This window comes from Bufo bufo, chromosome 3 (genome assembly GCF_905171765.1).
Source record: "Bufo bufo chromosome 3, aBufBuf1.1, whole genome shotgun sequence".
In the NCBI taxonomy this organism is placed as follows: domain Eukaryota; kingdom Metazoa; phylum Chordata; class Amphibia; order Anura; family Bufonidae; genus Bufo; species Bufo bufo.
This window is the reverse complement of record NC_053391.1, coordinates 483,743,232-483,756,314: the sequence shown is the minus strand read 5'-3', so window position 1 is coordinate 483,756,314 and position 13,083 is coordinate 483,743,232. Positions and strand designations below refer to the sequence as shown.

General features: G+C 41.7%; 1 protein-coding gene across 1 annotated transcript in view; it reads right to left on the bottom strand.

The window, feature by feature from the left end:
• Window positions 1-8,547: 8,547 nt before the first annotated feature.
• ITGBL1 (integrin subunit beta like 1) overlaps window positions 8,548-13,083 on the bottom strand; it is a 649,132-nt gene continuing 644,596 nt past the window's right edge. The window contains exon 11 of the mRNA XM_040425263.1: window positions 8,548-9,125. Coding sequence (XP_040281197.1) covers window positions 9,034-9,125 — 92 coding nt within the window. The 3' untranslated portion in view covers window positions 8,548-9,033. The remainder of the gene's footprint in view (window positions 9,126-13,083) is intronic.

The following is a 13,083-nucleotide window of genomic DNA, read 5'->3' as shown; positions in this document are numbered from 1 at the left end:
AATAAATAATAGAAGCATCCTTATCATGGATAATACCATCTTCAAGGGTCCATTGTTTGAAAACTGCAAAGTGTCAGCGACAACCACATTTTTGGGATTAAAGTGAAGTATGTAATTGTAAAACTGATCAATAAATCAGACATGGTTACCGGTTATAATGTTTACCGTATTTTCATTAGAAAATTGTTATGAACTTTACATCAAATTTTGTATAACACTATTATATGAAAAGCAAAAAAATGGGTTGGTTTACATTTGAACTAGTGTGTATGCTCACTGTATTGACATATAGACAAAGTCCCTTTTTTTTTAGAACAAAGGAGGTTGAACAAACTCGCATTATTTTCTTCCAAATCTAGACAGATACTTGTCTATAATATCGGGGCTATATTTTTGGGTACTGATGTACGTGTCGACTCCCAATCGCTGTCGATCCTGTTATCCGCATACAAAAAAATGTCATGTAAAATATCCTTTAGGAATTCATTGGAGAAAGGTTCGTAAAGTGTTTTCACCACCCAGGCCTTACGGGCTTTTGAATATTCAATTCAAAAAACGTTTCCTTGTTGATTCTTCATTATCATTTTCATATCTTTCCAAAGCAATTTGAACTCGATCGATATTTCGATTGTGGTCTAGAACAGCCAAAGTGGTGCGCGCCACCATACCATCAAAATGGAACACTTCCAAATCCCCTGTGTGACAAAAGAATGATAAGTGTTCCAAGTCACGAAGGAGTGATTGATTTTCTATTACTGCTTTTAATTTTGCAAATGCAGCAGAATCTTCCTGTAACCATTTAGTGTGTGGGATGCCGGTTGGATGATGGCCCTTACAGTAAGGCCCGTCTTCCTCCCATTCATGTATATTCAAAACATGATAAGGATAACTAATCGACAGGGTCCTACTTACAATTTCGGGCACACCACCACATATGGTTTTTGATCGACTGTATCCAGGGTGAAATCTTTTCACAGTTTTTAGATTTAGATGCAGCAAGTAGTTTTTGACCCACTGATTTGGCCATATGCCACACATCAAATTGGTGCTTGATGTTAGGATAATCTTCCCTTACAATTTTTCTTATTGCCACATGTCTGTCAGTAGTAATGATTCTGACTTTTACTTGAGACGATAGGATTCGATCCAAAGTTTTTCTTAAAGCAATTTTCTCCAGGCTCACAGAATTTGTAGGGGGCACAATTTGTTCAACTGTAAAATCTAAAATTTTACTCGATTCTGTGTCCAACATGGTATAGACACAGTACTTTGCTGAAAAGCCGGGACTATCTGATTGCCCATCACCAGCAAGGCAAACAGCTTTCTGTCCAATTGATGAGATTACATGGCTTCTTTCTTTTTTCCAATGGTAATGAATCATAGGAAATATGTATTTAATACATTTGATTTTGAGATTGAATAAATGTTCATAACATTGAACAAAGTTTTATCTTCAAAAAATGGTTCCCACTGAGCAAAATAGAACTCGAGATCAATATGTTTCCAGCTGGTAACCTATTATTTAGGGGCTGGCTAGTCCAAAGATATTTTTGGTGAGCCTTTGTGCATCGCACATCAACATATATTGCCGAACCAGAATGTCTAACACCAATATGCGTTATTTTTTCTCCACATGACTTGCGATACTGACAGGGAATCATACTAATCAATTTTTTTTAAACAACTATAATAAACTATAAATTTTAACTCATGTGAATCATTCTCCTCATCAAAATATATTGGATCCATGTTCTCACAAGTAGAATCTTGATTCAATAAGTCTATCTCCTCCTCATCGCTGTCGTCAGAGAGGTCGCTAAGAATTTCGTCCTCTTCAACATCTGAATCTTCCGGTGGCATCTAAAAGGACTCTACATTTGTTTCTGCATTATTTTTCTCACATGCCTCATCTTCTAGTTCCATCCAATCCAGTTTTTTAGCAACAACAGATAGAGCTTTGGGAACTGGAGAACAATTATGAATCAAAGGGCATAGTGGTGTGCCACACACACTCATTGGGGTTGAAGCAAAAACGGGTTGATCCGGCCTTGTAAAAGTCTTTGGAGGCAGAGTAGCATGTGGAACGGCAAAACAGGAATCATCACAATTTATTTTAGATATTGAAACATTATCCAACCCATTGCTTTCTTCCCCTTGTACAATATTTTCCTCTATATTGTTCGAAGTTTGAATTGTCGCAATGTCATCAATATTCTCCGTTGACAGCATGTAAAGATGTTCTAATGATGTTGTGTTCTCAACATTTTCTTTAGGTTTTTTTTTTTTTTCGAGAACTTGGTTGAGTCTGTCAACAACTTACAAGTTGTTCCGCGATTTTTATTTTTTATTTTGCATGTTTGTGTCTCACAATTTTTTTTTTTAGGCAAAGAGGAGGCCATTACAAACATTTGGCTTTTCCTTTGACATTCTTTGTATGTCGGGGAATATTGTGGGTAGTGCTTGTGCACATAGATTTTTCTCGTACTTCCATCCTGATATGACAAGTAATTGAAATGACGGGAACAAAGTCTATAATGGTCCGTTTGTTTACCTTTGTAAATTTTTTCGACCTAGTCTTCCAAATCTTCAAAAATTTGCGGTGCTTGTGATGGCCAACGGCGAATTGAATCTTTGTCTTTTGGGAAAACATGCATTATAACATGTTGGTCTTTCTTTTTCCATGTGTTGCCGCAACCTGGGATGATGCACGATGGCATGGTCGGAGATAGATTATTTCTGAAAATTGATAAATAACGCTAATTAGAGACCATGGTAAATCGATTTTGTCGAAGAACATTACACAAGTGAACCATAATTTCCTCCCCCTATGTGCCTGTGCACCATAATGTCTTCCCCTCTCTGTCCTTGTGCACCATAATGTCCTCCCCTCAATGACCCTGTGCACCATATTGTCCACAACCCCTCTGTAAACATGTGCACCATAATGTCTTCCCCTCTCTGTCCATGTGCACCATAATGTCTTCCCCTCTCTGTCCTTGTGCACCATAATGTCTTCCCCTCTCTGTCCTTGTGCACCATAATGTCTTCCCCTCTCTGTCCTTGTGCACCATAATGTCTTCCCCTCTCTGTCCTTGTGCACCATAATGTCTTCCCCTCTCTGTCCTTGTGCACCATAATGTCCTCCCCTCAATGACCCTGTGCACCATATTGTCCACAACCCCTCTATAAACATGTGCACCATAATGTCTTCCCCTCTCTGTCCATGTGCACCATAATGTCTTCCCCTCTCTGTCCTTGTGCACCATAATGTCCTCCCCTCAATGACCCTGTGCACCATATTGTCCACAACCCCTCTGTAAACATGTGCACCATAATGTCTTCCCCTCTCTGTCCTTGTGCACCATAATGTATTCCCCTCTCTGTCCTTGTGCACCATAATGTCTTCCCCTCTCTGTCCTTGTGCACCATAATGTGTTCCCCTCTCTGTCCTTGTGCACCATAATGTCCTCCCCTCAATGACCCTGTGCACCATATTGTCTAACCACTCTGTAAACATGTGCACCATAATGTCTCCCCCTCTCTGTCCTTGTGCACCATAATGTCTTCCCCTCTCTGTCCTTGTGCACCATAATGTCCTCCCCTCAATTACCCTGTGCACCATATTGTCCACAACCCCTCTGTAAACATGTGCACCATAATGTCTTCCCCTCTCTGTCCATGTGCACCATAATGTCTTCCCCTCTCTGTCCTTGTGCACCATAATGTCCTAACCTCAATGACCCTGTGCACCCTATTGTCCACAACCCCTCTGTAAACATGTGCACCATAATGTCTTCCCCTCTGTGTTCTTGTCCACACAAATGTATTCCTCCCTGTGCCCATGTATTCAATAATTTTGTGTTCTCTGTGTTCAGACCTTCACTCTGCTGAAAAGTATATTGACATTTATCACAAAAACAGACCATGTGTCAACAATATTGGTTTGCTCTCACTTACATTGCAGCGATAACACTGCTACACCTCTTTCCGACTTGCTGGCTGACACCTATCACCGCTCTTGTGCTGAGCTAACAACAGAGCATGCGCGGCTCTGTTTCGGAAGCAGCTAAATTGAACGAAGAACTGCACAGGCGCGGCCGCCCGGCGCCGTGCGCGTTCATAGAGGAAATGCAGCCACACACTGGATCAAGGTGAATTCGCCAGGCGCGCATGTGCGGCCATCGCATTGTGCCGGCGTTCGGTGGCCGTAACTAAGGGACAATAACGAACAACAATGAGGTACAAGGTGGATGGTTTTTGAGAGAAGGGTAGGAATTAGCTAAACCATTATATTTAGAGAATTTTTCATTGCTGCAGCGTGCCCACATTAAACAATGATCCTTTTGATGGGATAACCCCTTTAAGCTACAAGCCAGACATCCAACTACAGGTGTTCGATTAATCTCAAGCCACCTCTCTCAAAATCTATTGTGGTGCACAGCAAGATGGCAATGGAGGCTGGAATGGAGGTCATTCATCTTGAGCAATGAGTCCTCCTTTTGTCTTTATGCAATGATAGCCGGAGATTGGTCTGAAGACCACAGAGGCAAGGCCATGACAAGGCCTTTACAAGGAAACATCGCACAGCTCCTACTCCCAGGATTATGGTACTGGGCGACGTAATGTATGGTAGCCAAAACCCTATAGTCTACATTTCAGGTACATTAACATCTCGGCTTTACAATGATTTAGTTGTGGAATCAGTGGTACGGCCATCTTTTCAACAGGACAACACCAGTTGCATGTTGCTTGTGCTACTGTGAGCAGCCTGCATGGCCTAAACGTGTTACCATGGCCTGCAGCATCTCCAGACTTGTCTCCCATCGTGTACATCTGGGACATCATTGATCGGCAACTGCAAAGGAAGCTGCCAGCAGAGGATCTTAATGATTTGCGTGTCCAAGTGCTTTCAGCGTGGCAGAACATTCCTCAAACAACCATTAGTAACCTCATTGAAAGCATGCCAAGGTGTGTAAGTGCTTGCATTTCTACACTGGACACTCATACGCTATAGTGAATAAATCAAGAAGTTTTAAATATTTTTATTTTTTAAAATAATTTGCATATCAACAACATGTCTATAGATCCTGTGATTTCCATAATTCTGCAACTTTTCCTTCTTGATGTTGCAGTTTTGAGGTTCAGGAATGTATAAACCAGTAGTGTCAATTAATAAATGTTAAATGCTTTAAGGGTGCCTTCAGACTTAGCAGATTTTGTTGCAGATATTTTTTGCAACTGAAAATCAGTTCCATTTATCTGAATGGGATTGTTTTGGTGGCAAGCATAGATTTCTGAAAGCCCCATTCGGGTGAATAGAACTGACTTTCAGTGCTGAAAATTTTGGCAACAAAATCTGCTGCGTGTAGAAGCACTGTTAAAGCATGAGAAAAAACAAATCTCCCTTGGATGTTTTTTACATTTTCAGATCAGCAGCATGCTTTATCTGACTTTCACCACAGATTTAGTTAATTGCAATGCAGTGAGTGAAACCAGCGGCTAGATTCTTTACGAAAATCAACAATAAAATCCCCATAAAACACATGTATATTTAATTGCAGATTTCGGTACAGAATTTTAAGTTAGTTGTACAGATTACGTTTGTGTATTCAGCATCATCCAACCAGGTGAGGAGTAATAATATTGCTTTTACATGACATTTTGTATCTTATACTTCCTTGCAAAGATACTTTCCAAAAAGTATCCAAGTAAGGGTCTATTCACACGTCCGCAATTTCGTTCCGCATTTTGCGGAACGGAATTGCGGACTCATTTATCTCTATGGGGCAGCACAATGTGCTGCCCGGATCCGGAATTGCGGATCCGCACTTCCGGGGCCGCAATTCAGTTCCCCAAAAAAATAGAACATGTCCTATTCTTGTCTGCAATTGCGGACAAGAATAGGCATTTTCTATTAAGTGCCAGCGATGTGCGGTCCGCAAAATGCGGGACGCACATCACGATGTCCGTGTTTTGCTGATCCACGGATCCGTGGATCCGCAAAACACACACGGACGTGTGAATGGACCCTTAGTTAGAGAGAGTTTGCATCACCGTTACTTTTCCATTCTTCTGATCTGCTAGTCCTGACGAAAGGGGCAATCCAGCCCCAGAAACGCGTAGACTATTATCAAATAAAGATCATCGTTTATTATTATAAACATCGAGTCCGGGCAGCGCCTGAAAAGATCCTGAATCAACTTTTAAAATGTATCCAAGAACAGAAAAAACAAACAAACAAAAACCATAAAATCCTGCAGTTTTACCAGTGGCCACTAAGCCAAATAATAGGCGCCACTATTTGGTCTGTACAGATCACTTTACTGCAGTTACCTGCTTATCTATACGCAGAGGTGTTATCATTACTGGCAGGATTAGAATGACAGATAAGACAGGATCCACCATTCACAATAGCTGATAGTCAGAGCTAATCTATTCTTTCCTTGTACAATGACCTCTGCACAGGTCACAGAACATGCCCAGAAAACTCTCCCATAGAAGTATATGAGGTCCCATCCCGTCTACTGCATCTATGGCCCATGGGGCAGCGGTAAAGCTAATTCTTTTAAGGCTTTGTAAATTCTGTTAAGAACAGCTCAGGCAAGATGGCCGCCCCCATAGTCATGTTCAGGAACCAGAATAAATAAATCTGAAATCAGAAAACAAAAAAAAAAGGATACTATCAGGCTTTAACTGGCAGAAAGCATTTTTTCCTTTAACAACCCTTTCAGGACCGATTTTTTGCATTTTTGTTTTGCGCTCCCTGCCTTCCCAGAGCCATAACTTTTTTATTTGTCTGTTCACATAGCCATATGAAGGCTTGATTTCTGCGAGACAAGTTGTACTTTCCAATGCCACCATTTAATATTGCATATGATGTAGTGGAAAGCAAGAAAAAAATCCAAATGGGGTGAAATGACAAAAAAAAAGCAATTCCCCCACAGTTTTACGGGTTTTTCATTTATGACGTTCGATGTATGATAAAACTGATTAAAAAATAAAAAATTGGGGAAAAAAATCAGTTTTATTTTTTTGTCGCCATATTTTGATCTCTATAATTTTTTTGTAATTATGTGAACGGAGCTGTATGGGGGTCATTTTTGGGGGGCAATCTGAACTTTTCATTGATACCATTCTGGGGTGTGTATGACTTTTTGATCACTTTTTATACAATTTTTTTGTACTATGGGCATTATGATTTTACTACTTTCCTATGGAGCCCTATAATAGGCAAGGGCTCCATAGGAAATACTATGCAGCAGCCTCCTGTCATTCACAAAGACTGGGGCTGCTGCATACACACTCCGGCTCCTCCGATCGCCACGGTTTTCAGCGCGCTTAGATGCTGTGATCAGGATTGACCACGGCATCATAGGGATTAAATGTCCGCGATTGGCATTACCTCTGGACTGAGGGCTCTTCGGCGGAAGTCTCGACCAGACGTCTTCCTGTGTCTTCCTGTTCAGCAGCATGCACATTATTGGTGGCACAACTTTCTTCCTTCCACAGGTTAGCAGACTTCGAGAATTTAGGTAGTGCCTTAAAGGGGTTTTCCAGTAATAATATTTTTTTATCGAGTCAATGCAACCTGTCCCCTGAAACAGAAGATTCATAAATACCTGCTCCATGCCACTCCAGTCCTCCACGCTGCCCCCACTATCTCTATCCTCTGGTCCCCGCGCCGTTTACATCTGTCTGGCCATGGACATGGTCACATGCACCACTCCAGGCAATGACTGGCTTTAGCTGTGACGTGTTGATGGGGCTTTAGCTGGAGAGGTGCATGTGACCATGTCCATGGCCAGACGCATGTAAACAGTGGGGGACAGGAAGATGAAGATACCGAAGGCAGCGCAGACGCCCGGAGTGGCATGGAGCACGTAAATATGAATCTCCTGTTTCAGGGGGCATGCTAAGGGTACTTGATAAAAAATAATTAGTACTGGAAACCCCCTTAAGGACCCCTTTATAATAGTATAAAGTAATAGCAGTAATACCATTATAATTGATGTAAAATGATAAGCTACTGGTTTGTATAGACAGTTACTGTCACTCAGGGGAGCTTTAGACTTACCCTTTATTACACTGCGCTCCTGGTACCTTAGGGCACAAATGAAATATTCAGCAGCAATTTGGATACAAAGAATATACAGATATGACTTTCTTCTCCTATGAAATTGGTCCTAGCAAGTATATGTGTTTTAGGTGGGAAATTAGATTGTGAGCTCACAGTCGACATGGATTAATGTGAGTGATATACAATCTGTCCCCAGCTAAGTTTTTGTCTATTCAATTTTTTTTCAGAGCCATAACATTGCAGCCATAGAGGTGCATGGGCCTTTATTATACCTCTGTATGCCTCAGTGGTTTTCTCCGTCAGATTCCGTATGTACACATTGCTTCTAGGGGCAGTACATGTGGACTGTGCAGCTCAAAGTGTTGGACCGTATATAACCGTCTGCGTGCACAGGACTGCGCCATAATTGCCTTATAACATTGAAACTATTCACAAAGTGGAGACACAATATATTTAATATCTATTAAAATATCATTACATATAACCATTTCTTTATTACAGAAAGTTTCTTGTACATGTTCTATTATAAGATGAATGTAAAAACTATTATTAGAGCAAAGTATATGAACCAAACATTTAATGTGACGAAGCGTCATGGATGGGGCTGGTTATTATTACAGTGGGGGTTGAAGACCCACCTCTGGGTATTAGTAATTACAGTACATATACCTATGACACTATGCCAGCTGGCTACATATTATTCATTTAGCATGGATTGATGATGTGATATACTGATAACCATGTCAATTATACAATCAAGCTATCTTTTCTATTGCCTGTACACTTGAAAATATCTCAAATTCAGCCCAAATTAAATGAATTACTAAATTACAGACTTAGAACAGTCGGATTAAGCAGGTCAGATGACGGGTTATATACTCCACTATTGTGTACATTCAATAGTAGCCGATATTACAGGAACAGAACACATTTTAACAAATTTCCTCATCTTGCGTTTATGGGTATTCATTTCCAAGCCATATCTCACAGGCATTTCCATTCCATCCTTCCCAGCATTCACAGTTTCCACAGCTACATATCCCGTTGCCTAAAAGCAAATTGAATAGGAGTTTAATTGTCACAATCAAAATGTACTGCCTTATTAAAGAGTAGCAGGTCATAATCAAAACCCTATAACCGGTCCCCTAAATATTCCCTTATTGTGTGCAGCACTTTGCATTTGATTTAGCATCAACTGGAAATATAGACTTTCAGACAACTAATAGCATCTTTTCAACCGTGCTCTTAGCAAAGTGCTATACACTATAATCATGCTGTCTTTTATTTCTCTCAGGCTTTATAGCATGTTAGACGGATACATAGCTGTAATCATCTACACCGGCTGCACCTGAAGACCAAAGTTAACTCTTTTAGTTCCATAAGACTAAGCATTATTTATAGAAACCTTCGTAAGTGTAAAATGTACTCGTATTTATACTTATGACAAATCTGCTAATTATGCTTCCTAATACTGTAGAGAAAACCACAATAACATGGCCGCACTTGTGAATGCATCTGTAGACTAAAATATAAGCAGGATCAGTACAAGAGACATTATGGGGTTGTATGTCAGTACCTGTATAGGTGGCATCTGATGGATTATGTCACATGAACTTATTGTCAAGAAGGTGACAGAACAGAAGGCTCAATGCACCTCTATAGCTGCCTTATACAGCATAAGGACCTGTGCACAGAGCAGAACAGTAAAAAGCAATTCTACTACGGATGTCAAGTATATTAAACCTATTGTTAAAAAATAATTCAACACTTTGCCTAATGTAATCATGGCTCCAGGCTTTGATCTAATCCAATAAGTATAAACCAATAAAGAATGAATTCTCTACGGGCCCATTCAGACGAGAGATGTTCATGCCTGGGGGTTGCCCAAGTGTAGAATGGACAGCATCTAGACGGAACACTGACACATAATAGTCAATGAGCCAATTCACGTGACCAGTTTTCCACACAGACCTTTGGTCCATACAGAGATATTTGGAGCATGCACTACTTTGGTCCAATTTCTGAGCAAGACTTGCTCATTCAAGTGAATGGGTCCTTGACAGAAAAATCTGACGGACACCATTCATTTGACCCTTTTAAAAAGATCATCCCTTTTTTGAGGGTGGAACATTTTACATTGCTCCTCTGAGTGCCAAGTAGGGACTCATGGACACAGCAAAGCCAGGGACAAATTGGCCTCAAAAAGCTAAAAAATAAATAAAAAAAATCCCAAAACAATTAGATGAAAACCCTTCAGAATTGTATATATTTCTGTGAAAATTCAACCTAAGACTGCATCAGATTTCCCCACATCTCCTAAAAGTAGATAAAGATAACTACATCAAACAAATGAGTCAAACATATTAGACTTGGTCATTTATCTATAAAGAAAATAATCCACTATCACATGTCTGTGAGTGGCAAAATGATGTCAACCTTTAGGATTAGCAGATAATTTGAAAGTGAAATTAGAGTCGGGTGTAGGAGTAGACTGATATACAGTGGGATGCGAAAGTTTGGGCAACCTTGTTAGGCTACTTTCAGACTAGCGTTCAGAGAGGATCCGTCTGGTGTCTGCACAGACGGATCCGCTCCTATAATGCAGACGTTTGGATCCGTTCAGAACGGATCGGTCTGCATTATAGTTTTGAAAAAATTCTAAGTCAGAAAGTTGTTCAGACGGATCCGTCCAGACTTTACATTGAAAGTCAATGGGGACGGATCCGTTTGAAAATTGAGCCATATTGTGTCAATTTCAAACGGATCCGTCCCCATTGACTTACATGGTAAGTCTGGACGGATCCGTTTGCCTCAGCGTTCGGGTGTCCGCCTGCTGAGCGGAGGGGAGGCTGAACGCTGCCAGACTGATGCATTCTGAGCGGATCCGCATCCACTCAGAATGCATTGGTAGCTGGACGGATGCGTTTGGGGCCGCTTGTGAGACCCTTTAAACGGAGCTCACAAGCGGAGCCCCGACGCTAGTGTGAAAGTAGCCTTAATCGTCAAGATTTTCCTGTATAAATCGTTGGTTGTTACGATAAAAAATGACAGTTAAATATATCATATAGGAGACACACACAGTGATATTTGAGAAGTGAAATGAAGTTTATTGGATTTACAGAAAGTGTGCTATAATTGTTGAAACAAAATTAGACAGGTGCATAAATTTGGGCACTGTTATCATTTTATTGATTTCAAAACCTTTAGAACTAATTATTGGAACTCAAATTGGCTTGGTAAGCTCAGTGACCCCTGACCTACATACACAGGTGAATCACATTATGAGAAAGAGTATTTAAGGGGGTCAATTGTAAGTTTCCCTCCTCTTTTAATTTTCTCTGAAGATTAGCAACATGGGGGTCTCAAAACAACTCTCAAATGACCTGAAGACAAAGATTGTTCACCATCATGGTTTAGGGGAAGGATACAGAAAGCTGTCTCAGAGATTTCAGCTGTCTGTTTCCACAGTTAGGAACATATTGAGGAAATGGAAGACCACAGGCTCAGTTCAAGTTAAGGCTCGAAGTGGCAGACCAAGAAAAATCTCGGATAGACAGAAGCGACAAATGGTGAGAACAGTCAGAGTCAACCCACAGACCAGCACCAAAGACCTACAACATCATCTTGCTGCAGATGGAGTCACTGTGCATCGTTCAACCATTCGGCGCACTTTACACAAGGAGAGGCTGTATGCGAGAGTGATGCAGAGGAAGCCTTTTCTCCGCCCACAGCACAAAAAGTGCCGCTAGAGGTGGGCTAAAGCACATTTGGACAAACCAGCTTCATTTTGGAATAAAGTGCTGTGGACTGATGAAACTAAAATTTCGTTATTTGGCCATAACAAGGGGTGTTATGCATGGAGGAAAAAGAACACAGCATTCCAAGAAAAACACCTGCTACCTACAGTAAAATATGGTGGTGGTTCCATCATGCTGTGGGGCGGTGTGGCCAGTGCAAGGACTGGGAATCTTGTCAAAGTTGAGGGACCCATGGATTCCACTCAGTATCAGCAGATTCTGGAGACCAATGTCCAGGAATCAGTGACAAAGCTGAAGCTGCGCCGGGGCTGGATATTTCAACAAGACAACGACCCTAAACACTGCTCAAAATCCACTAAGGCATTTATGCAGAGGAACAAGTACAAAGTTCTGGAATGGCCATCTCAGTCCCCAGACCTGAATATAATAGAAAATCTGTGGTGTGACTTAACCACCTCCGGACCGCCTAACGCAGGATCGCGTTCCGGAGGTGGCAGCCCTGCGCAGAGTCACGCATATATGCGTCATCTCGCGATGGCCGAGATTTCCTGTGAACGCGCGCACACAGGCGCGCGCGCGCTCACAGGAACGGAAGGTAAGAGAGTTGATCTCCAGCCTGCCAGCGGCGATCGTTCGCTGGCAGGCTGGAGATGTGTTTTTTTTAACCCCTAACAGGTATATTAGACGCTGTTTTGATAACAGCGTCTAATATACCTGCTACCTGGTCCTCTGGTGGTCCCCTTTGTTTGGATCGACCACCAGAGGACACAGGTAGCTCAGTAAAGTCCCACCAAGCACCACTACACTACACTACACCCCCCCCCCCCGTCACTTATTAACCCCTTATTAGCCCCTGATCACCCCTGATCACCCCATATAGACTCCCTGATCACCCCCCTGTCATTGATCACCCCCCTGTCATTGATTACCCCCCTGTAAAGCTCCATTCAGATGTCCGCATGATTTTTACGGATCCACTGATAGATGGATCGGATCCGCAAAACGCATCCGGACGTCTGAATGAAGCCTTATAGGGGCGTGATCAATGACTGTGGTTATCACCCCATATAGACTCCCTGATCACCCCCCCTGTCATTGATTACACCCCTGTCATTGGTTAACCCCCTTGTAAAGCTCCATTCAGACGTCCGCATGATTTTTACGGATCCACTGATAGATGGATCGGATCCGCAAAACGCATCCGGACGTCTGAATGAAGCCTTACAGGGGCGTGATCAATGACTGTGG